This window comes from Sciurus vulgaris (genome assembly GCF_902686455.1).
Source record: "Sciurus vulgaris genome assembly, chromosome: 3".
Classification (NCBI taxonomy): Eukaryota; Metazoa; Chordata; class Mammalia; order Rodentia; family Sciuridae; genus Sciurus; species Sciurus vulgaris.
The window spans coordinates 3,331,428-3,357,250 of record NC_136463.1 but is presented as its reverse complement, the minus strand read 5'-3'; the positions used below and the strand labels follow the sequence as shown (position 1 = coordinate 3,357,250).

Below are 25,823 nucleotides of genomic sequence, written 5' to 3'. Positions count from 1 at the left end.
TCCCTGGTGGCGGTTGGATCTGGAACCTCCCCCAGAGTTTCCTGTGCTGAAGTCCTGGTCCCCAATATGGCAGTGTCCAGAGGTGGGGCTCTTGGGAAGAGACTGGATCATGGGGTCTTTGACCTAATCAATGGATCAATCCATTTGATGGCTAAAGGGACTCCTGGGAGGGGGAAACAGCTAGCAGGTGGGGTATGGCTGTAGGAAGGAGGTCAGTGGTGGGGTGCACCCTGGTACCGTCCCTGGCCCCTTCCCCTCTCTCTGCTTTCTGGCTGCCACGTCTGAGCGCCTTCCTCCCCCACACCTTCCACCTCAGGCCCAGGGCATGGAGCTGGCCCACTGTGGACTGAGACCCCACAGTGATGGAAAGCTGACCAACGTGCCCTGAGCGCTCACCCAGACGGTCTCCAGGAATCTGGCCATTCGTGCTCCACACGGGGGCTGCGGAGACACCGGGCCTCAGCCTCCCGGGGCCTTCGGGATGCTTGTTCTCTTCTTCCTCCTGCGGTGACTCCTGCTTTCTTTTTCTCCTCTTCTTTTTCCTTGGAGACTCTGTCCTGGTCTCCGGCTCTCTGTGGTCCGTGGGGGAGCAGCTGGTGGGAGCCAGAGGCAAGAGTCAGCCCTCCAAGCACGCCGAAGGCACACGCAGGATGCAAAGGCAGGCGTCCCACCTCGGCGCAGGGACCCCAGGGTGGCACCGGCAGCTCCTCCCAGCTCCATCGCTCATTCTACACGTGGCTTAGAGAAGTAGCCGGATGCCCCCACACCAGCGTGAGGGACGAAGAACACATGTCTTCACTCTAGTCCAGCTGGACAAGCCCTACAAACTGCAGGAGCAGCTGCTGAGGCCCCAGAGAACACACGCCTGACCCTGCATCCTTGGACACCCCGTACAGGCAGTGGTGCCATGGCTTACAGGCACCTGTCCTCTCCATGGTCACTCAAGGAACTGAGTCCACTGATGGCCACTGCAGCCTACGTTTTTAAAATTCCAGGACAGCATATCTTTACACACTGCACCTGGGAATGGATTATTTCACTTCTGATTTTTTTTTTTTTTTTTTTTTTTGGTACTGGGATTGAACCCATGGGTGCTTAACCACTGAGCCACATCCCAGCCCTTTTTATTTTTTATTTTGAGATAGGGCCTTGCTAAGTTGCCTACACTGGCCTTGAACTTATGATCCTCCTGCCTCAGCCTCCAAGTCACTGGGATTATTGGCATGTGCCACCACACACAGCTCGCTTCTGATTTCTTGATGGAGAGACCCAGGCGTGTCTCAGCCCTGTGCTTACCTGTGCAAAGGTGGGTCCTCGGGTGGCCCAACTTCGCTGAGTCCCTCCACTCCCCTCCTCCTGCGTTTCCTGCTGCTCAGGTGGTGGGTGTCTAGGTTGTCTGCCTGTGGCTCTTCCTCCTGTGGGTCAGCTGGAAGATCTACCTGGCGCTTCTTCCTGCTCTTGGGGCTCCAGGGCTGCCCCTGAGTCTGACCCTCCTGCACGGCTGTGGCAGCCACATCCCCTGGGCACTTCCTCTTCCTCCTTTTCCCCTTCCTGCGAGGCGCCACGGCTGCTCCTCTGGGGCACTGTGGCTGGCATGCCGCTGAGCCAGGCTTCTGAGGCTCTCCCATGAGCAGCTTCTTCCTCTTCCTGGAGGGGCTCTGAGGAGCCTTGCTGGCCTCCAGAGGCGGCTGGTGTGAAAGGGACTTGAAGTCCCCATTGACCTGAGACAGGGCAGTCCAGGAAGAGGAACAGCTCTGTGGCTCTGAAGTCCCTGGGGACTGGGGGCTGCTACTGGTCAGTGACGTGGAGGGAGGGCTGACAGGCGGCTTTGGATGGCTGGATGATCGGGGGACAGGTGACACAGCCCTGTGTGGACAGAGGGTGATAAGGAAGGTCATTCTGGAAAGCCCATGCGGAGCTCTTCCTCCCTGCCCTCACCCCCCTTTAAAAAGGTATTCCCCTGTAATTCTCAGACACGCACGAATCACACGTGTCTGAAGATAGATTAACCACAAAATTCAAAGTCTATATTTAAGATCAGAGTTAGTAAGAACTGTACATCCTAGCTCCTTGTGATAAGAGGTACCAGTATTTTTTTTCAAACTCTCCTGTTTCTGTTTTTTAATTCAGACTTGCTGAGCAACAATGTTCAGAAAAGAAGTCACATCTAGATGTACCCTTCAGCCCCAGAGCAAGGTGTCCTCTGAAGAAAGCAGCCTTCTGCCAGGCATGGTGGCACACGCCTGTAATCCCAGCGGCTTAGGAGGTTGAAGCAGGAGGATCGTGAGTTCAACGCCAGCCTCAGCAAAAGCAAGGCACTAAGCAACTCAGTGAGACCCTGTCTCTAAATAAAATACAAAATAGGGCTGGGGAGGTGGCTCAGAGGTCAAGTGCCCTGACTTCAATCCATGGTACCAAAAAAAAAAAGCAAGCAAGCAGCCTTCTGAGGAGGGCAGACACAGGCTGCAGCACCACTGTTTTCCTCTCAACCTGGGGCCAATAACTCAGGACCACGACTCACAAAGCTGAGCGCTCCTACAGGGCATGCAAGGGCCGGGCTGAGCTGTGCCAGCTGACTGCGACCTGCCTCTCCCCAGCCCTGCAGGCCCAACCCCGAGTCACAGTGTCTCGGCTGGCAGAGCAGCAAGGCTGCCAACCCCAGAGGGTGACTGCATTCAGCAGGGTTGCTGTCACTGTCACCGAGTCCACCGGAGCAGACCACAGCAGCCGTGCCCTGCACTCCAAGGCCAGGCCACTCCAGGTGTTTTCTGGAGTGTGTTTAAAAGGTCACATGACAAAAAAAAGAACAGGAGAAAATACCCAACAAATACCTAGACAGCTGCAGACCTACCATGCCAGGGCCAGGGCCAGGGCTGCACACCTGAGCATGGACAGTCACACACCGCCCCACAGGGTAAGGGCAAGGCGGAGGCATGCAGTGAGAGTCCAGGTGGCTGCGCCCCTCGCCAGCACCCTCTCCTGGCCTCCCCAGCTGCCCAGGGGTTTGGGTGCCCTCAACCCCACGGTCAGAGACGCACCACTCCACCCTCAGCACGCCGGAGGTCCCAAGTGCCGTGTCACTGCGTCTCATGGGGCAGGAGGGAACGCTGGGGAAGCCCATCCACAGGGGGCTCTGAAGAGCCCCCACGGCAGTTCCTGCAGTGCCCACAGAACTGAGTCTCCCTACTCTAGAAGCCACATCTGGCCAATGGCCAGGAGCCCCTGGGATGCTCTGAGGGCTAAGGAGGCAGGGCACACTGCTGGGAGACCAAGATGTGACCCTGGCTAGCAAACCAGGATGTCCCTGAAGGACTCCCAGGCCTCTGAGCTCACTCACAGCCTTTCTCTTCCCAGTCAGGTTGTGTCTGGGGCTGGCCGGGGCTACAGGACAGGGCAGCCCTCAGTATGCCCAGCATGACTCGCACGCAGCAGACAAATGAAGAATAAGACAAAAACAGCTTGCCAGGACTGCAGAGACTCCACGGCCTTCAACCAGGTGGGCTCCGTCGCCAAATGGGAAGGGAGCAGGTGAGAGGTGGCCTGTCCTGGACCCTCTGCAGCTCCTCACCGGCCATGCACGCCTAACCACAGGAGATCCGATGGCACCCAGGGCCCCACACGCAAGCTCACCTGGTTCTACTGACAGGCCAGGTGGAGGCAACGACGGGGTGAGCAGCTTTCATGGGGTAGGTGAGGTCGGAGAATGGTGAGGGGGGAGGTGAACGGAGGTCACTGCCGGTCGCCCTCCGCAGGGTGCTGGCCTGCAGTTATTGACATAAATAAAAACTTGGTGGTCTAAAAAAGGTTTCCGTGATTGAAGAGGGAAAATAAAAAATTTAAAACAAGCAAAAAAACAACAAACAAACAAACAAAAAAACAGAGCCCAGAAAGAAGGATAAGGGAATAGGAAGAGAAAACAGGGGGAGAGGGGAGGAGGGGTGGTAGAAGAACCAGAAGTATTGTTGGTTAGAAACAAAAAGGAAGAAGGAAGGAAACTTAGACAAAACCTCAGCACGACACAGCATGGTGTCATGCCCTGAGCCCCCCAGAGGCACCCCAGCTCCAACCTGCACAGGGTCCCCAAGACTCAAGCTGCTCCAGCACCCCTGCCACCACATGCGTCCTGGTGAGCCTGGCTCTCACCCGTCCACACCACGTCTACAGCAGAAATGGAGCTACCCTGGGCCCAACTCCAGGAGGAACTGAGTGCTGGAGCTCCCTCGACACCCACCACCTCCACCCCAAGGCAGTGCTTTGCAACCTGCAAACTGCCAGGTATGCCCAAGAGGTGCTTTGTGCCTCTGGAATGAGGAAGGCCAACGCCTTCCGACATCTCCCACCACCCTGCTACAGTCCAGCTGGCCTGAGACCCCTCTGTGCCCACCTTCTTGGCAGACAGGGCGAGCCTCTTGGCTGGTGGAGGAGACATGAGGTTCACAGGCTCCGTGGCGGACTTCAGCTTCCCCACCGCAGGATCCGCTTCACTTGGAAGTGCTCTGGAGTGACCAGAGGGACAGTCTGTTTCCTGAGAAGCACAGATGCGAGCGGTCGTGCCCTCGGGGGCCTGTGGGACCTCGGTGGGGTCACTGCTGGCAGAGTGCTCTGGGCTGGAGCTGCTGGAAACCCCCTTCTCAAGGTCTGTGCTCCCGTTTTCCCCCTTCAGCCCGTGCCCGTTTGCAATGGCACCGGCCAGGAGCTTCAGTGAGGTAGAGGGGATGGTGTCTCGGCTGTCCCAGGAGCCCTGCCGACGGCTCCCAGATTCGCTGGCACCAGGTGAGCCCTGAGGCGTTCGGAGGGACGGGGGGAAGTGCTGTGGGGGAGCAGGCTTCTTCACCTTCTTTCCGGTCTCATCCAGAAGGGTCGGGGTGTGTGTGGGTGTTTGGGAGAGTCTGGGGGAAGGGGACCCCAAGGGCAGCTTGGCAGGGCCGCATCCATTCTGTGACTTCAAGGCTGGCACAGAGCCGTTCCTGGAAACAGGCATGCCGATCTCCTCGGGGACCTGCAGCTTTCTCAGCAGCGCAGGGTCTGGTCGCTGGGGGAGAGCAAAGGAGAAGCAGTCAGAGCCTCTGCGGGCGCTGGCCAGGCCCTGCCATGAGGCCAAGGTCGCAGTCAGCAGCAGGCACGAGGCAAAGGCTTGGCTGGGCACGTGGTAAAAATGCTGCTATCTGTTTGACTATGTTTAGTATTTCGTGACCAAAAGCAGAATGTTTTCATCAAGCGAGGAAAAGTGCAAAGGAAAAAAGGCCCAAGCGTCAGTGCTAGCAGCCAAGTCTCGGGGGCTGGCCTGCAGAGCCGCATCCCCTTTGTCTCAGAGCTACACCTGAAGCCCCTCCGCAGGTTCTGCTCAGTGATGGCTTCACACCTGCTGGCCACCAGCCACCTGCTGGTGCGGTCAGTGTACAGCCTGTGCTGTACATTGTACACAGTAGAGTATGACTCCTTCATAACACGCCCCACAAGACACTTGATGCAGTTAAATGTCTCCTCTGGACCCTTCCCTGCTTGGCCCCAAGCTCCAGAAGGCCTCTCTCTGTACCGCACTGCTGCTGGACTCCTCTCGCTTTAGCCCGAGTACCCATGGCAGGTTCACCGCAGAGAGGTGCGACATCTCAAGGAGCTTTTCATGTTATAAATGTTAAGCTTTTGTTGCATCTATTGAAAAAAAATTTGTGTGTTGGGGATTGAACCCAGGTCCTCAACAAATGCTTAGCGCACACTACCACTGATCTGTGCCCAGCTCCCTGTTCCCAAACATTTAGTTCCTTTGTTGATTTTTAAGGTTTATGTATTAAGTTAGCCAATTTATACTTTTTCGAAATTATCTCTCAATTTTAAACTTAGAATGTCCTCTTTTTTCTAGAGGTTTAGTTAGAACACACTTGTATTTTCTTTTGAGATTTTTGGCCTAGGTTTTACTTTTAATTTTTTTGTTTTGTTTTGTTCTGTTTGTAGGCTGTGAATTGAACCCAGGGGCTCTACCACTGAGCGACACCCCAGCTCTTGTTATCCTTGCATTTTTAAAAACTTTTACACACACACACACACACACACACACACACACACACACACACGTTTATAGCTGTTGATAGATCTTTATCTTATTCGTTTATTTATATAGTGCTGAAAATCAAACTCAGTGTCTCATGCATGCTAGGCAAGTGCTCCACCACTGAGCCACAAGCCCACCCTTGTAATTTTTGAGACAGATCTTGCTAAGTTGCCAAGGCTGGCCTTGAGCTTACAATCCTTCTGCCTCAGCCTCCCAAGCATCTGGAATCACAGGCATGTGCTATCATGCCCAATGGGCCACATTTTATAGTAGTTTACTGTTTTCTAACAGAAATACAGCTTTCCATCACACTGCTCTCAAAGGTTCTACAACACTAGAATTTGCACAATCCTACTTAAAAACAGCTTCTATGCAACTGCAGCAAATGTGGAAAACTTCATGTACTGAAAACACTAACTGTAAGTGCGGCAGCCTTGCAGATGTGCCCGTGCAGGATCCTGGGTGCCTGCAGCCACCCTTAGGCACAACCTGCCCCTGAGAGCAGTCTCCAATTCTGCTGTTAGATCGTGCACTTCAATTCCTACATCAACTCTAATGGGCCTCATTTCAGCTGCTGTTTTCCTGAATGCTGAAGGGAGACAACTGTCCATATGTAACTAACCCACTGCAGACTGAGAGAAGCACTGACACCTGCTGGTGTGGGCTCAGCTCTCTAGTCAGAGACAGGTGCCAAGGTCCACTGACCCTAAAAGGTCAGCGTGGTGGAAGGAGGAAACGGCTCGTCACCCTGCAGGAAAACTGCATTCTCAACTGCTTTAAGCAAAAAACTTTGAATATCCACACAGATAGCTCCAAAGGGCCCCCTGACTGCCAGCGTCTTGCCACACAGCTTTGCTGTGCTCTCCTTATGTTGTGCAGACCCAGGTGTTTCCCTGTTGCTAAAGCATCTGGGCAGACTGCAGCACATATGATGTCCTTCCACCCCTCAAGGTGTTTAGCTGCTGGTGAAGGAGGATCCCCACGGAGCCACGGGGTGGGCATCAGAATCCAGATGTTTGCCCTGACACGCCGTGTGTCATAGTGCTGCACTGTAGCTTGGGGCCACCAGCATGCCTGTGAGGCACGTCTGAACAGCAACAGGCCCTCGGAGCAGGACACACCTGTGCATCAGTTATGTCTGCTGGCTCAGCCTCTCTCATGACTCTTCTCTCTACCCAACGTAAGCTGACGGCTGGTTTAGAAGACAGTGCTGACTGACACAAAACCACTGCCTGAAATTCTTCCCACTGAGGCTGAGGTTCCCATGTGAGGAGACCCCTGGAAATCTGTGACGCATGAGGCAGGAGCTCCAAGAGCAGCCATGTCACCCCACCATCTTTTTTGGTTCCAAGTATTGAACACAGGGGCACTTAACCACTTGAGCCATATCCCCAGTCATTTTTGAGATAGAGCCTGGCTAAGTTGCTGAGGCTAGCTTTGAGCCTGAGCTCCCTCCTCCTGCCTCAGCTCCCTAGCCACTGGGATTCCAGGAATGCACCACTGCCCCTGGCTCACCCCACCATCTTAGACAGTACCTTTGCAGTTGGTGGGGAAGAAGCGGCCCCGTTGCTCACATTCTTCTTGGTATGATCTAGAACCACACTTGGGCGGCTGGGAAGAGCAGAGCCTGTCTTGGAGATGGGGCCCTCAGGACTTTTCTTAGAGCATGGAATTCTGCAGAGGAAGGAAACGAGTCAAGGAACTTGCACTGAAGCCCAAAGGCACGACAAAATGGATAGCAAGGGAGAACTGGGGTAACTTGAAGTTGAGGTTACATTTCTGCTTTTTCGGGAAGGCAGGGCAAAGGCAGAAAAACCACTGAGGGAACCTAAGTGTCCCTGCATCACCCTGCCCTTAACCAACCAGAGGCTGGACAGAGCCTAGGGCACGGCAACGTGGGAGAGCGTGGCACCAGAAGGCAAAATACCCCTCATGTGTCACCCAAACCTCCGCAGGGTGGAAAAAACAGCAGAAACATCTCAGTCGCCACATCCTTCAACCTCCAGGTCAGGGAGCAGGTCAAGGAAAGGCCCCTTCCAAAGAAGCTGCTGCAGCCCCACCACCCGTGCCTTCCCTGCCTCGGGACTGCGTCCCCACAGGGAGCCGTGCCGCCTGGCTGCCACAGGGCAACAAATCATTTGGGGCAGCATGGCAAGACGATGTGACTGTCCAGGCAGCTTCATGGCAGCATACAACACGAGGGCAGAAGCAGAAGGAACCCGGTCCTGCCTCCCCAGGCTCTGGCTTTCACTCCACAGCTAGTGGCCTTCACTGAGAAGGTTCCCTCCCAGAGGAGCGGACACATGGCACCTGACTTGGCATGCCAAGTTCCCCCGCTGATTCCCAATCCCTTCCACAGGAGAGTGGGGAGAACGGGCTCCTCACCGCAGGTAGAAGAGCAGGTAGGCCTGCTGGTGGAGAACCACCTTGACGTTGCTGGAATGGACCAAGGAGTCATTCATCTGGTACCATTGTCCGCTGCTCGCCTGCACAGCACGGGGGTGCAGGAAAGAAAACAATCAAGAGACACGCCGCCATCCTCACTTCACAGGTGTCTGGTTGCTAACTTGCCAGTAGCCATTCCTCATTAAAATGTGTACCACCTGAAGGCTGGGAACACAGCTCAGCACCTGCCTGGCACGGGTGAGGCCCTGGGTTCAGTTCTCAACACCACACACACAAGAAGTGTAATGTGTACACCCTCCAAATGTGACCCCAAGGTGTGCTGAGTTCCAGTTACTATTCTTAAAGGGGACTAAGGCAGATATAAGCACTATGGCATCTCCTACCATGTGGACTCTGACTAAATTCCTCCATGTTTAAGGACAAGGCAGCTGGCTCTCCAGGATGAGGATATCTGTCAGCCCCAGAATACAGCTTCTAGTGGAACTGTTCTTTTTGGTTTCAGGGATTGACGGCAGGGGTACTTAACCACTGAGCCACATTTCCAGCCCTTTTTATTTTTTTTTTTAATTTTGACACAGGGTATCCCTAAGTTGAGGAGTTTGCTTTGAACTTGTGATCCTCCTGCCTCAGCCTCCCAAGCTGCTGGGTTATAGGCATGTGCCACCGTGCCCGGCTGGAACCGTTTTTAAAGATATCTCTCTACTCCGTGCATGGAGGCTACAGGACCTGAATACTACTGTGAACATCAACACTTTCCAGAATAAATGTGCAGAGGTCAAGTGTGAACTGCCACGGGCAAGGCCAGCTTGCCCCTAGAAGGCAGTGCCAGCCCACCAACCAGGGCAACTGGACAGAACACAGCAGCGCTCACCTTCACATAGCAGTAGTAGTGCCCGGCATGGCAGCTGTGACCTGAGTGGACCAGGACAGCGTAGAGCCCATACATGACAGGATCGCCACTACTCTGGGACATATATGGACGGATGTTTAGGAATTCTGGATAGCCTACATCCTGTTTGAAAATTCAAGGAAGAGGCAGATAAATCTTTACCCCTGAATCCATTTGCCCTTTCCATCCACGACCACATGAAATGCCCCAGTTGGTTGTCTTTAACAATTTGGGGCCACCCGGTGTACAGTGACCCCCACCCCCCACACATACTTGTCAATGATCAATGACAAAGGACAAGTAGCCAAGGTGTGAGCCCTGTCCAACCCACTTATGGGAAGTGATCTTACTGTCCCACTGAATGAATCAGTTTGTTCTCATCTTTGTCACACATCTAAGCTGGCTCTCACACTACCTGGCCCCACCTACAAAATGAGAAGAGCAACTGGTTTCCCTCCCTCTGCTCTACAGGAGCAAGGCTGAGGGAAGAACAGGCACAAGTGCGGGGGTCTAGGTCTTCAGAACGAAGATGCTGAATGGATTCAGCCACCTGCTCTGGTAAGTCATGTTTCTAATGGATTGGGACAGACCCTCACTCATGCCAACATCAACGTACCCCAGCAACTGAAGGTTTCCACAGGGAAAGACATTTCCCCCCAAAAACCATTAATACGTATTTTTAATTATATTAGCTTTACAAGTAACTTGTGAACTATAGAAAAAAAGTTTTAAAAATTATCTTTCCAGAGACAAGTGCCTTGCCCCAAACCTCATGGCCAGGCTCTAGCTGAGAACAGACATCTTTCAGTTAAATGCCACAAAAAGCAGGTCTTCACTCCACATGCCACAAAAAGCCACCGCATGCAACCACCCCTGCTTCAGACATAAGACAGAACACAGCAGACCAGAGCTACAGTCCTGTGTTCACCAGGCTTATTCTTAAGGAAACCCCGACTTCTGTACTGAGAACACCCTGAGAACAAGCAGAAGTCGGGGGGAGAGATTCCAGTAAGACAGTGGTCCTCGAACTGGACTGTGTATAACAATCATAAAATTCCAATGAAACGCAGGTCCCTGGGCCCTGGGGTAAAGCGCAGCCCGGCTGTGGACCAGAGTGAGTGAGCACGCACCTTGGTGATCTTCCCCCCACTGGAGTTGGCAAAGCGTTTGAGGGAAAGCGTGAGCACGTTGGAAGTCCTGTGGATGGTGAAGCGCTTGCTGGCGGGGACCTTCTTCTTGCATCTACAGAGATGGTGAGTGAAAAAGGTGTCAGTTCATGCTCTGAAGAACACCACGTTGGCTACATGAATAACAAGAAGGACTATAAGGGAGTCTTAAATGAGATCTGTGCCTTCTAAACGCCAAACATCAAAATCAACTTGCCCTAAGTCAAGGAAAGCTACTGGAGGGCAGCAAAGATGGGAAGGAAGATGGAGATCCCAAAGCACAGTCCTCATCAACCAGCAGGCTCAACAGAGGCATAAAGAAGAATGACTTTGGCCCAACACAGGAAAGAACTGATGAAAGCAAATGTGGCCAAGAAATGACAGGCAGGCAGGGAAATGCTGCAAGCAAAGCCAGAAGACAAGTAGAGGAAGGGGAGGAAATGGATGCAGGTGACCAGTTTCCAGAGACGGGGCAGCAGAGCTGGAGGGGAACAAAGGAACTGGGCAGAGTGTGAAAAACTCAAGAAGCAGAATTAAGGAAATATTCTTCAGCAGTTACAGCTTTAAAATGACTACTTATAAGGACATCTACCCAACAAGACTGCACAACACTAGGAAGACCTGTGTGCGCAGCACGCCCCTTCGGAGGCAGGCCGGCAAGTGGTTCTCGGCCGCACACCATGGATAAGGCCTTGGGCTAGTCCCTTCCCTTCTCTGTGCCTCAGTTTGCCCATCCTGGGCAGTGGGGATAACAGTGGACCCTACTTTACAAGTCAGTACACATGCAACTTTAGGGCCATGACAAGCCCTGCAAGCCACTGTAGAAACAGGGCCATTCCTGTGTTTGCGTCATGAAAGAACCGTTCACAGACAGCAGTCTCCTCAGAAACTGAGCAGGGGGTCACTCCACGAGGAGACATGTGCCGAGTCTGCATCTGTCTTACACTTTCTGGACTCTTCCAGGAGCAAAAGGACACTTACTTAGAACACATATAGGCATTGTCTCCACTCAGGACATCTGGTTTCACAAAAAGTTCCAGAGCACGCACAATATTTGCAGCTTGCTGAGAAGGAGAAAAACAGGGACTGGAATTAACAGCAGAAAAAGGCTGACTCAGGAAACGCCAGATTTAAGGTCTTTTTCAGAAAAGGCTGAGGCAGCAAATCACAAAACTCAATTTGCATAAGAACTGGTGCACTTGCTGCCCCCTCCTGCGATGGGAACAACCACCACAAAGTAGCAAAGAGCCAGGCTGTGCCCGTTCTCTGGCGGTGACAGTGACAGCCATGTGAATCAGTCCCTTCCATCTAGCCTGCAGCCGGATCTGCTCAGAAGCTCAGCAAAGGCAGAGGCCCAAGGCCGCACAGCAGCAAGCCCAGCAAAACACGGGGCCCAGGTGTGGCCTCGACACCTGCAGGGCTGTGCGGGGTGGCTGCTGGGCACACAGGCTCCGTCTATCATTTTTTTAAATGAAAGGAACGTATGCAGGAAAGGACAGAAAGACATGCAGACAGGATGCACCACGGGGCAGCGAGGCTCCACGGTCTCCCGCCCATCTCTGATGATCTGCCTTTATGATTTGCCTCGCCTCTGAGCTTCCTCTCCTGATGCAACACGAACACGGAGCCCGCCCGTACCCGGATCTCCAGCGCTATGTCCAAGTAGGGGTCGTAGGTGTCCGAGACGCTCTTGCACACAGCACACTTCACTGCAACAGAACAACGGGGCAGTGGGCAGCCCATGTGGGGACCCAGGCTCCAACACCCAAAGGAAGCGGAGGGTCACAACCCCCCACCTGGCTTTTGCAAAGTGGAGCACCGCACCAGCTCTGAGAGTTGGGAGCCGTGGGCGCTCCCTCTCACGAGCAGCGCAGCAACGCCATCCCCTTCCCGTGGGCCCGGCCGGCCAGCCTGGGAGCCCGCTCAGTGGGAGGACAACAGCTCAAACTGCGGACCCAAACCAGCACCAGCACTGTGCTCACGTGCCTGCACCCTGGAGGCTCAGGGTTCCTGGGCCAAGCTCCAACCGGTGAGGCATCAGGCAGGTGGAGAACGTCCCCACTTACCTCGTGACCTGAGGTACCCTCCAAAAATCTGATGCACCAGGGTAGTAGCCTGTGTTTGACGATCCAATCTGAAAAGAAGGCCACATGCCTTGGAGAGTGCCGGGTGACAGGCAGAGCTGTACTCACACCCAGTTCCATGGGATGCAAGAGACGCTCCCCAGTCAACACCCTAACCTGTGCCTGGGGTCCCAGCACCGCCGGGGCTCCCCACAGAGCTCCCCACAGAGCTCCCCGTATCAACAGGCAACCATGCCCCTGCTTCTCTGGAAGCCACAAGCTCAGCAGTGTCCTGTGTCCTCACCGTCTCACTTCTCTTTTCAGTCTCAGTAGGATAAGGAGGACCCAAATATGGGATGGGGCTGGAGGCCAAGACCTCCCTGTCCTCCCCTGGGCAGTGGGGTGATAGAACAGGCAGGAGCAAAGCCCCTCCGTGCCCTGCTCGGCCCAGGGCGGCAGGGACAGGCCACCTGCCTTACAACTCCGCTTGCACTGCTCCTCGCAGGAGCCTGGGCACCAACAACCACCTTGCCAGGAGCAGGGAGCGAGTGCTCCTGCAGGCGCGTGCCTATGTGGTGTCGTGTCCACGGACTGTGCACAACCTCACGCTGACCTCTGCTCCTGGCTCCTCGCCACCCTCTGCATCTGCTCCTGCCTCCTCTACCACTGAAGGCCTCTGCAGCGCCAATCCCACCGCTCTGGAGCCTTCCACAGGAGACCAGGATACCTGCTCCCCAGACAGTGCCCCTGCCCAGGCCCTCAGCACCCTAGCTGCTTCCAGACTGCTCATGGGCACCACGCCCTTGGCCAGGTGCCGAGTGTGCTGCCTCCAGGGCTCTCTTCGCATGCCTGCACAATTCTTGCTGTGGCTCGCCAACCACTGCAGAGCAGGGGCCCATGCCCAGCCTTCAGTGACCTAATGCTTCCCAGACTCTGGGAGTTCCAAATTATTTGGAGGGATCCAATTTTTACATTGTAAAGGTAGGAAATGAAAAGTCAGCTGCTACTATCTACCATCACCATCACTCATCAAAAGAAGGAGTGTTTAAACCAAAAATCAGCAAGGACATAATCTCAGAGCACAAGCAAACTTGTGGGTGGCTGCAGTCCAGGCAGAAGCTGAGAAGCCAGCAAGCACCAATGCGAGGACCACACAGGGCCCAGGCAGACAAGAGGATCGCTGAAGGCTCCAACCAAAAAGAGCCAATAGCTCACAAGGGCAAGAGCGAGAAACTAACCTAGGACACATCTGTCCTTAACCCTATCAGAAGGCAGGCTGCCCTGGCAAAGTGTGCGGGAAGCCCAGGTGGGAGGAAGAGAGGGAGAAAGGTAGGAGGCGCTCCTCGGAAAGCTGACGAGCCCATGCACGAGGACTTGGAAAACAGGACCACAGGCATTTAAAAGGGTAGATCAAAAGGAAGTCACCAACATGCCAATCTGCCCGAACATCAAGAAAGGAGCTGGGGTGTGGCCCAGTGGCAGAGCGCTTGCCTAGCATATGCAAGGCCCTGGGCCCAAGCTCGAGCATTGCAAAACAACACAACACTGAAGTTTACTACTTAAAAAAAGTATAACGAGTCATGAAAAAGCTGCCTGGAAATACGCCCTACATAATGACAGTGAATACAACAATAAAAGCTGAGACCAAACTTTTCTGTCACAATTAGCCAAGGGGTTTGACTTGCCTATTGAGGATTTTCAGTTTGGCTTACTGAGCAAGACCTACTAGATGCAGGAATATGGAGGACAGCGCTCAGAAGGGCAGCAGAGGAGGCAGAGGGAACCTGGGGAGCGGAACGAGAACATGACAGAGACGCTCTGCACCACAAAGGCAAGCCCTCTCCGCAGACAGGACAGAGGTGAGCACCTAATCTGCAACTACGGTGCAAAGGAGACACAGAAGAGGTGAGGAACCCGACGGGGCAGTGACCAGACTCAGCAGTCACTCCCAGTTCCAAGCATACCCAGGGATGCAAGTGTGTCATATACAAGACAAAAGCAAGACAGTCAACAGCACAAGATCCCAGCACACAGGGACATTCAAGAGCACTGGCTACTTGCTGGACAGTCAAGGGAAGACATCAGGAAGTTCCCGAGACATCCCATGAACATGTTCTGACCACAATCCAAGTCACACCCAAATCATCGAGGCCACCAAACCCAAAAGGGTCTTCTACCAGCACACTCAACGGAATGTTGGGCTTTTCCCCCTACTACCTCCCACTAGACCAGCGGACGGTGAGCACCATGTCCACCTGATACCTGGTCTGCCTCCCCTCTTCCAATACTGGCCAATGGCTCAGACCACATCCCTGGACTCCATCTCCCACCAACAGTTCCAAACCCAAACCACCCACTCCACCCAGCCCACACCGTCCAACATCTCCCACCACTTGACTCTTGCTAAGTGGTCTGGCCTGGGGCCGAGGTGCCTGCTACTGTCCTCCACTTGCCAAGTGACTGTGTCCTTGCCAGGACTGGCTGATACTGCAGATCCCATGACCCTTCCACCTGCTCTGCAGGCCCTCCCCCAGGCCCAGCCCCATACCCTAACGCCCCTCAACTTCAGTCACATAAGTGCTAGGGTCACTTTCCAGAGGAGGTGGCAGGGTGACTCCCTCGTGTGGCCAGTCCCTGGAGTCTGCATTTCCCACGGGGTGATGTAAATGCTGGCTGACAGGCTTGTCTTCCAACCACACTGTAAGCTCCTCATTTTTAACCTTGAAATTCCCAGCACCTGCCACAGGGCCTGGCACTCAAAGGTATTCAGCAAATAACCAGTGCCCGAGTTAGATCCCATGAAAGGGGTAGGGGAGGGAGGGAAGAGCCCATGAGCAAACCCTTAGAACAGGGGACCAGCGTCCAAGAGCCTGGTGAGATATCACTGTCTGTCTGTGAACAACAGAAGACTATCACCACTGAAACCAGAGGTTTTCTATTTCAACCACTGCAAGAACCCAACTAACCTTTCTAAAGAACATTCTAGATGTTTCCTACATTGTTTAGGTAAGTATTTCCAGAATACTGGGTTCTCTTTGGAGTCTGGGTGATTACCAGGAAACTGGGGAAACTCCCTGTTTGTTCTCATCTGAACCATGAACCCAGGGAGCATATAAAAGCACTTCCAGATGGTGATCAGAATACAGGAAGTAGTCACCTGCTACACGGACAGCCACGTCCTATGTTCTCAAATGTGACTGCACGGTGTCACACCTTGAAAGCCTGAGCTCTCCCATCACCCTTCCCAAGTGCACACATGTTCTGCCACCATCTGCACCCCAGAAACAAAATGACTTCAGAAAGATAAGGGCTTCCTCCAGGAGACCTGAGAAAGCACCTCCCCGCCCCTGAGCCCAGGACAGTGGTGCTGTGGCCTCGTCCTGCCACCTGATCCTGCCACGCTGCCATGGCGGGGTGTTGGGGTGACAGTCCTGCCCTGGCAGCCCCCTGCTTGGGCTCTGGCAGGTCCAGCGTCTACCCACGAACTCTGCTGTCTGTAGAGGAAGGCCAGGGAGGCGGAGAGCCGCAGCCTCCCCAGGACAGTCCCAAGGGGCCACAACCCCAGGAGAAGTGGGAAGTGGGGCACCTACTTGGCACAGCCGTTCAAGCAGGCCTTCTGCATGGCATCGATAGTGTACCGGAGAAACTCATGCGCATCCTCTTGGTTCCCAAAGCGGAAGTGCCGGGCGATCTCTGAAGAAGGAAACAAAAGGGAGGGAAGAGCTGCCAGCCCCACTGTCAATCACCAGGGCACGGGGGAAGGTACTAAGTGAGGAAGCTGCAGACTTCTTTAGTGAGACTGAGGGCCTGAACCCTGTTCCTTAATAGGAAGGCACAAATGCCACTCAGATGTAAGAGCCACCAATGAACTGCTTCCCAAGGTAATGCAGAACACTAACGAATCCAAACCATTTTTTAGTGCCACAATCTGCACAGGTTCAAACAGCCACTGTGGATTCATCTTTCCTGCCGAGTGACTGGGAAATCTGAATCCCACAGCACGTTCCTCTGACACTCAGAAAGACATGGTACACCCCCACCTGCCTCCCCACACTGCTCGCCTGCCAGTCTTGAACACACACACAAGCGGTCCCTCTGCCTGGCCAGACCCGCTCCCACCAGGAGGCCTTCTCCACCCACCTGGTCCAGTCACTCTCAAAGCCCACCCTTTGGTCTACACTGCTAAAGGCAGGATCTTTAGCATGCCAGGATTCCTAAGACGTCACGTGTGATGGCGTGAAGTGCCAACCAGAGCTAGTGTTTTGCAGGCATTTGGCCGTGGGTCCACCCTTACTTTTCAGATCACGGATGAAGGAGACGGGCTTGATGGCGTTGCCACTGTTGGCGAAGGCCTGGACGATGTGGTTCTGCATGACGCACAGCATGCAGAAGCTCCCGTGGTGGCCTGCCACATGGAAGGAGCAGCGTTAGGACAAGAGCTTTCTCAAGAACTTAGCATGACACCTCCAAATTAGACCTAACCAGATGCGTGAAGGTCATCAGCTAGATGGCAGAGATCTCAGGGATCATGGAAATGTCCTCTTTGCTGGAGGTGCTGGGGTGGTGGCCGTGGCCCACCCGAAGCTGTAGCTCCACCAACTGCACACCAGCACTGCAGGGAGTGTCACTGACTTGCTGCATCAGTGTGTTTACAGAAAGAATAAGTCTGACTTCCAACAGGAAGATTAGAAAAATGTCTCCTTACATTTCTAAGTTACATCACTCGGTCGACAGGCTTACATATTTCAGAGCTTCCTGATGGTTCTTCAGTTTGCACCTCAGATGCAGGTATCTCAGCTCTCCTGAGTGCAGTAAATACCTCACTGCTATTCATCAGGGCTGAAAACTGTGAGGATCCAAACAGCAAATATTTTTGGCTTTGTAAACTATGCAATGTCTGCCACAGCTATGCACTTCTGCCACTGTGATGCAAAAGCAGCCAGACAATACGGATGGGCGTGCAAGTGCTCAACAACACTTGACTTACAAACCAGGTCACCGGCCAGATCCACCTGCCAACCCCTGCTGGACGTAAAGCAACTGGTTTCTCAGGCTAGGCTCAGACCAGAGTGACATGTTCTTCCTCTACAATTGAGACCCATTTTATTTTAAATACAAGACATACAAAGACTGTAATGCCACCCAGCCCACCCACTTTAGGTGTCTTGAAAGTAAAACACTGTGCGATCCCATTCTCCAGGTTCCTTAGGCGACCACTACCCTGGATGAGGCCATTCGTGTATGGACAGTGCTGATTGTGGTGCGTAGCCACAGACAATATGTGCCATTTTGGCTGTGTGCTTACGAACTCAATCCATACCAACTGCACCACGAAGCTAGGTATCGCTTATCAGCAACCTGCTCCTTAAACCCTGCCGTGGACGCAGCGCTGGTCCTGTCACCCTGTGCTCCCCTTCGTGGGAAAGCCATCACGTGGACGGCTGCTTCCCACTTCCCCAAGAACACACACAAATCTAGTTTCCACTGTGGACTTCTGACTTGTCAAAGCATATGCATTCATTATATTTTTTAAATGATAGTAATGGTTAGAGGACTCAAAAATTAGGCAAAAACTGGTATTAGTACTTTAAAACAAAACAACTTCAACAACTATTAAAAGCACTTCTTTTCAAGACCTAGCCTCAATTAGGATAGGAAAGACACATGGAAAGTATGCCTCCAGTCACTATGTAGGAGGCCGCTGATGCCCAGCCTCACACACCATCCCTCGAATAGGGCAACTACTTAAATGAGGTAGTTTTCCTGAACCCCCGGCAGTGTCTGAGATTAAGTGGCACAGGGACAAATACTTTTTCCTGCAAGTTAGAAAACCATAACTCAGAAGTGAACCCTATGACTTCAGGAACACCTCTGCTCAGGCCAGGGACAGGGCTCACCCAGGTCCCTCCGGGGCTGCTCACACTGTGCTGACCTTCCATGTAACTGCTGCCCAGGAGACCCCTGGCATGGTGCAGCCTCCATCTTCAGGCCTCCTCCAGCAGCAGAGAGACAGATCACAGGCCAGTCCACACGGGGCCCACTCAGGGAATGTGTTGGGTGCAGGGAGAAAAGATACAACTCTTCTCCATGCATTTTACATAAAATGCTGGGACACTACAGCATATTAGTATTTCAGAGTGGCGCTGGCTTCTCCTTAGAGCAGCTAGTGCTCACAGGAGAATCAGCAGGAAAAACAGGCAGTCCACCTGGAGGTGCCGACGACCACTGTTTACTCACACGCATGCTACCCAAGCAGTGCCACTCACTGTGCACATTACCAGGCTTTAGAGATGTGACCCAGTTCTCGCTAAATTAATCATCAGAAAGCTGAAAAATGGCTCAAAAAAATACTCCTGCAGAGAAACCAAGAATGGAAGAAGGCCAGCTCTGCAGGGAAACAGTGGAAGGAAAATGGCAGACACTTACGAGCTTGGCATCACAGGTCTCACTGCCAGAATCATGATAAACACAATGACGATCTGCCAGAGCTCGCTCAAAGGCCACCAGAAACACCCTCCAGGACCCCAAGGACTATGGAACAGGGTGAGTTGCAGTGTGAAGCACCAGCCTGTCCTGAGAGCACTGGGCCTGACCCCGACCACTCCTGCCACTCCCTCACAACAGAGCTGACCCCGCGTTCACCACCCAGCCCCCACTTGGCCCCAGCTCTGCTCCTGTTCTTTGCCACCCCCAGCCCTGGTTCCAGTCTCGTTTCCTGACTCTGAACGGCTCACCTTTCCTCTTAGCTCCTTTCTCTTCCTTGAAATGTTATCACTCAGAGATTCACCTAGCTATTCAATTCCCTGTCTGCTTGTCAGTGCCACGAGTACATTTCACGCTACCTGGCTCCTGTGGCTTGCTCCTGTGCGGGACCCCTCAGAAGCCACCTGCCAGCTCTGCCTTGCTCTGTGGCTGGGCTCTCTCTTTTGCCAGACATTTTGATGGTGTTTTCTATTTTTCATTTTACTTTCTGGGATGGGTCTCATTAAGTTGCCCAGGCAGGCCTCCAGTGATCCCCCTGCCTCAGCCACCGAGGAGCCAGGACCATACCCATCGGACATTTTTACACACAGATCCTGGCTGTAGGAGCAGAATTGCTGGGTGACAGATTTTGTGAAAGTTAATGCCACACTATTTCCCAAAGTCATTATGCTAGTTCAGGCCAGGAGTATAAGAATCCCTGTGCTCTATCCTCTCTGACGTTCATACTGAACCTCTGAACTTTTATGATAACTCAAAAGATGGGAAATGGTACCCACTGCAGTTTTCACAGCCTCCCTGAGGACTACAAGGCTGAGCATTGCTGCATGTGCTTCTCGAACTTTGAACTATCTCTTCTGTAAAATGCCTTGTTTGTAATTTCATCTATTATTTTATTTTGTTTATCTATTTATTTTTTTGGTGCTGGGGATTGAACCCAGGACACCTAACCACTAAGCCATATCCCCAGCCCTTTTTATTCTTACTCTGAAACAGTGGCTTGCTACGTTGCTGAGGCTGGCTTTGAAGTTGTGACCCCCTGCTTGAGCCTCCTGAGTTGCTGGGATTACAGGTGTGCCACCACACCTAGCGATTTTATCTAATTTTTAACAGTCTTTTCCATGTTGAGTTCTCAAATTATAATAGTATTCTCCGCTTCTTTTCTGTATGCTGTATCTCTGGCCAGTAGCAATAATCTTTTTAAAAAAAATTTTTGGCACTGGCATTGAACCAAGGGGTGCTCTACCACTGAGCTTCATCCCCAGCCCTTTCTAATTTTTATTTTGAGACAGGTTCTCGCTACGTTGCTTAGGGCCTGGGCTGCTGAGGCTGGCCTTGGACGTGTGAACCCTGCCTCAGCCTCCGAGTCGCTGGGACTGCAGGCCAGCACACTGCACTCAGCCAGGAGCAGCACAGTGTTGACAGAGCTGGATAGGGCAGTACTCATGCCATGCCAGGATCTGAAGGGTACGCTTCCACTACTCGCTTCTTTAGAATGGTGCTGTGCTGCCTTTTGTGTTTTAGAGCATATGTGCCTTTATCAGAGTAAGGAAATGCCCATCTATTACTACACTGCTTAGTCTTTTCTTTCTTTTAATCAAGAATATTTTCAGCTGACCTTTCTCTTTCACTCCACTAAGATAGCAATTAACCGCATAGGCAGTTAATTAGCAGTCACTTATACAGTACTTTGTGTGCCCCCAGTCCTGCTCTATGTTCACAGAAGTCACCTGAGCTCCATGACAACTCTGTAAGGCAGATGATGCTATTCATCTGGACAGGCGGCAGAGAGAAGGCAGGTAGTATTCAGCAGCAGGACTGGGAGGCAGGCCTGCAGGCCAGCTCTAGGCCCTCGACTGCAGTGCTGTGGCCCCTCAACTTCAAGAGAGATTTCCTGGCAGCGAAATGCTCTTACGGTCCGATGATGGGCAGGAGTTGCTCATGTGTTGAAAAACTCTTCAGTCTGCTAGTATTTAATCTAGAACTTTAAGCCCCATTCATGAGATTATAACTTTTCTTTCTTATTTTGTCCTTAATTTTGAAATCCAAGTTATAAGAACCTTCCAGAACAAGGTGGGGAATATTCTCTCTATTCTTTTCTGATTCACTAGATGACTTTGTAAAGGACCGGTATGATTTAGTTCTTAAAAGTTTCACAGAACTTACCTATAAGGGCTGGGATGCAGCTCAGTGGTAGAGCATTTACCTAACACATGAGAGGCCTTGGGTTTGATCCCCAGTATAAAAGAAAGAAAACAAAAACAAAACTTACCCATGAAATCACACAAGACTGGTGAAGTCTGTGGGAAGTCTTTTAATCATTTGCTTCACTTTCTTTAATAGTTAAAATAGACTCCTCAGATTTCCTTCAGTTTTTTGATCCTTTTCTTTATTTTGGTACTGGGGACTGAACCCAGGTGTGCTTTACCACTGAGCTACACCCCCATGCCATTTAATTTTTCCTTTAAAGACAGGGTCTCGCTGAGTAGCTGGGATTACAGAGATAACTCATCATGCCTGGTTTTTGATGTCATATTTTAATTCACCTTTACTTTACTCCATTTTAACTTCTACTTTGAGACATGTTGTATAGTGTACATAAAACACTGGTATACAGGTGTATAAAATAACTGAATATACATACTGTGGAACTATCTTTTGCAAACCTTCATTTCTGTTTGGGTAATTTCCTTCAGAAAAGTTTGGAGAACACAACCAAACTTGCACAGCCTGTCCTACAGCAGGTCTAATTAAGTTTTAGGCTTTTTTATTTTGAGATTGGGCTTTACTATGTTGTCCAGGCTGGCCTTGAACTCACAGTACTCTTGCCTTAGCCTCCTGAGCAGCTGGGATTACTGGTGTGTTCCACTTCAAACGTGGGTCTGACCAGTTACTACACGTCAACAACTTCACCAGGGTAATTCAGATGGGAAGAGCAGTGCCCACATGCATGGTGTATCTGGTTAGAGAAGGGTGGTTCTAGCTCGCAGTCACCCCACACGGTCAGCCCCACTCACAGTTGCGTGCATGCTCCTTGGAGAGCAAATAGTTGGCCAGAGGCGGCGTGTAGGTCAAGCACTGTATGGTGGAGTTCAGGAAGCAGGTATTGCCCAAGTTGTGCAGCCCTGCGCCAACTCGGAAAACCCGCTCCCACCTCAAAGACAGGCGCTCTGTGGGGAAGAGCACTTTCTGTGGGGCTGGGACTCCATCACCACCACATGGGCGTTCATTCCCTAAGGAAAAAAGGGAAAAGGGAAGAAAAGGGGACAAGTAAGTCTACACACAGGCAGATTCCAAAAGAAACCCTGGGACATTTTCTTAGCATGTACGTTAGTCAGAAGAGCTCCCTGAGGGGCATGGCACTCCCAGAACTGGACGCCCCAGGGAACTCAGAGAACAGTCATGCCAGGGACCTTCCAGACCGCTCAGTTCTAGAACTCAGACTCCTGTGTGGATGAGCGAAGGAACCAGCCCCGGCACAGTGCCGAGCTAAGGCCACATGCAGCCCACCCCATTTCTCTACTTCCAAGCCTAGCTTGGCAGGGGGTCAATGGCTTATTCCAAAGAGCCTCCAAGTACAGACCTCCTTCCTAGAAATCCCACAGCATGACCTCTTCCACTGGTGCCCACGGACCCCATGTGAAATCCAGCACTCCCTGTTGAGATCCTACTGCCCACAGTGGGCCCACTCACTCAGCCAACACCGAGTGAGGGCCTCCCTGCCAGTGCCCTGCAAGCGTGTACCCTGTCTCCTGGTCTGAGGCTCGTCTCCACTCCTGGGGCGACTGGCTCCCTCAGTCTTGGGGTTTAGCAGGACATATTTGCTCTTCAAGGACTCCAGCTGGTAGGAGAAGCTCTTGCTGGCCGGCTCAAACTCGATCTTCTGTAAAAGGACCTTCTTGGCGGAGCAGGCCAGGAGCTTTCCCAGTTCCCCATCCTCAGCTGAGTCCTTGCGACCGGGTTTCAGGGCTTCCTTCAACTTATCGACTATTGGCATGGTGCATTCCTCTGGGGACTAGAAGGAACACAAATACACAAAAAATTACATCCCAGGAATAAGAGCATTGCTTCTGCTTGTCACCATGGATGCTAGCCACTACAAAAGCTTCCATGGGTCAGCTGCTAGCCTACAAGAAAGCATGAAAGAGGGCGACACAGACCCACAAGAGTCTGTGCTTTACCTCTCGAGATGCATGCGCAGCTGGGCATGGTGGTGCACGCCTATAGTCCCGGCGGCTCAGGATCACAAATTTAAGGTCAGTCTCACCAACTTAGCAAGGCCCTGAGCAACTTGGCAAGACCCTGTCTCAAAGTAAAAAATCAAAGAGCTGGGGATGTGGCTCAGTGGTTAGGTGTAGCTGGGTTCAATCCCTAGTACCAAAAGTTTAAGACTAGCACATAAAGAGCTGGGAATGCACAGTGACAGCATCTGGGCTGCCAGGCCACCCTGCGTCGAGCATCTCGTCAATAAATACATATTGAATGTCCACAAGTCACAGTTGGGGCTATTTCCTTAAAGGGACAGCACAGGGTCCCAATGTCTGCTCAGAACAGGGAATCACTCATTCTCACACATGCTCTGGTTACTTACACACACACAGCCCTGTAATAAAGGATAGCACACAAGGGCATGGGCCCATGTTTGCAGACCTGAGCTTGTCAGCACAAGGCCCTGGGTCACAAGGCTCCTGAGCACAGGAAATGAGGATAGTGCCCAGCAGAAGGACCCACCAGACTTCAAGGGTTTAGTTAAGAGAAGAATGTGAAACATCTCAAAAATTGGTTACATGTCAAAATGATAATATTTTATATATATTGGGTTAAAAAAATTATATGAAAATTAACTTCATCTCCCGTTTTTTATTTTTCTAATGTGGCTGTAGTAAAAATTTCACATTGCATTTGTGGCTCTCATCATATTTCTATCAGGCAGTGCATGTACAAATTATCTAAAACTAAGGGAAGAAAAATAAAAAGGAAACAAAATAATTTTTAAAAAAGTGAGGGAGGAGTGAGAAGAAAAAGAACAAAGGAACAGGCCTAGAATAGCCTAATGTTAAACAAAGCTCCTCCCACCACTTTCAAAATAGCAACGAAGGAGAAGTGGGCAGGAGGGGACACAGGTTTTGAAGGTAGCAAGTCTGGATCACTCTGTCATCTTTAGCTACCCATGCAGGGACAAGAACTTCTCACAAATTCTCCTGCTCTTGCATTGTAAAATACAGACAAAAATAGGTGGGAAGGAGGCTGCAGGCACCAGAGAGCCAGCTTGCTACACTGGGCCTGCCACCACTAGCAGGGCACAGAAACTGTAACCAGGGAGAGCCCTCCCTCACCTTGGAATGCTCCATCCAATCCACCGAGCTCCACCCCACTCCCTACCCCCTGACCATCCTAGCTAAAGCTAAGACTGAGTCACACTTAGAAAAACACGTCCCTGAAAACTGCTCACTCCCTCCAAATGATGACCCCCAGGGTAACCAGTACTAGCTCTGCACTGGAGAATCAGCTGGTCAGTCACACCCCAAAGCCCTGCTCTAGTGAAAGCAGGGATCTCTAACTAAGTCATTCAAACCTGTCAGCATGGGTCACATAATTCCATATAAGAACAGAAATACAAGAAAGTAGTTTTTTTTAAAAAAGTAAGCGCAAGGCTCTGGTGTGAGGAAATCAAAAGCGGTTCAGTGGGGATTATCTAAGACTTCTTGCCAAAGCAACAAACTCTGCTGGGTCGCTCACAGCGAATGGGTGATGAAGAGGCACACAAAGCTTTGTAGGCTCACCTGGGACACCCGAAAGTGCTAGGATGCTCCCCCAACAGCAGGGAGTCAGGTTCTCTGATGAGGCACTTCAATTCAGGCACTCCCAGAAAGAGACTGGCCTGTTCAGTGGCCAATGCTGCCACGTACAGAGTCCAGAATGGGTGTCAGCACCTGTGGGCAAGCAGCGAGACCATCACCCAAGGCTGTCTCTTCAGTCTTCCCATGGATGATGTGGGAACTGTGACCTTCAACCAGAACAAAGTCATCATTAAGGTTAAAGGGATATCTCTGGGGCTAAGTTCAGGATACGTCCAGAGGACCGTGCTGACCAGCCACAAATTATTGCAATGTATGTGCATGGACAACACCGTCACCTGCTCCACAGCTTCACCCTAGCACTCCCCAACTTACCAGTCCACTGAAGTCTAAATTTCATTCTGAAGAGTAAGAAGAATAAAACTTGTCAAATTTTTACTTTGCTAAGTATGGCCTTTAACTTCTATTTTAAAGTCATTGTAACTTACATAGAATTAAGAGGCTTAGAAATGTTTACAGCAAAAATTCAAACATACAAAATGCAGAGGGAATGTGGCCCCAGTGCTCCGCTTTAGCAGCCGCCTGAGCACCTGATTAGCTTCCCCACCCCCAGACTGCTGTGCAGCATCTCAGACCGTCCATTCCATCCCTAAATAAAAACCTATCAACACCCCCCACCAAAAAAACCCCATAATGGAATGAACTCAGAATAAGGGACAATCTGCAAAGCAATGACATCCAGTCCTCCAAAAACCTCCCCAGAATGCCACTTGGATTTTTCTGGTCAGGACTTAACACCTTATCATGGTCAGGTGAGAATCCTGTCCTGGACCAACATGGGTCCACTAGCTCATGTTCAGAAGCCATTTTGCTAGAGGATTAAGTAAACTCTCAGGAAATTTAACCAAATTCCACTTGGAATAACAAACTACTCTAATGCAGAGTCGGATATTCTGAACAATTTTTCCAGTT

At 51.8% G+C, this 25,823-nt stretch overlaps 1 protein-coding gene across 2 annotated transcripts in view; it reads right to left on the bottom strand.

The window, feature by feature from the left end:
• USP36 (ubiquitin specific peptidase 36) overlaps positions 1–25,823 on the bottom strand; it is a 31,538-nt gene that overhangs the window by 4,168 nt on the left and 1,547 nt on the right. Inside the window, exons 2-17 of one of the 2 annotated variants that reach the window (XM_079131076.1) lie at positions 24,837–24,986; positions 22,798–23,068; positions 22,071–22,286; positions 16,868–16,978; positions 16,164–16,266; positions 12,577–12,644; positions 12,149–12,219; positions 11,492–11,574; positions 10,475–10,586; positions 9,327–9,467; positions 8,435–8,535; positions 7,585–7,723; positions 4,385–5,032; positions 3,631–3,761; positions 1,297–1,866; positions 397–593 (exon numbers count right to left, since the gene is read on the bottom strand). In XM_079131076.1, coding sequence (XP_078987202.1) covers positions 397–593; positions 1,297–1,866; positions 3,631–3,761; positions 4,385–5,032; positions 7,585–7,723; positions 8,435–8,535; positions 9,327–9,467; positions 10,475–10,586; positions 11,492–11,574; positions 12,149–12,219; positions 12,577–12,644; positions 16,164–16,266; positions 16,868–16,978; positions 22,071–22,286; positions 22,798–23,050 — 2,944 coding nt within the window. In that variant the 5' untranslated portion in view covers positions 23,051–23,068; positions 24,837–24,986. Of the gene's footprint in view, positions 1–396; positions 594–1,296; positions 1,867–3,630; positions 3,762–4,384; positions 5,033–7,584; positions 7,724–8,434; positions 8,536–9,326; positions 9,468–10,474; positions 10,587–11,491; positions 11,575–12,148; positions 12,220–12,576; positions 12,645–16,163; positions 16,267–16,867; positions 16,979–22,070; positions 22,287–22,797; positions 23,069–24,836; positions 25,061–25,823 lie in introns of both variants that reach the window. The other variant, XM_079131077.1, reaches the window with a different exon arrangement.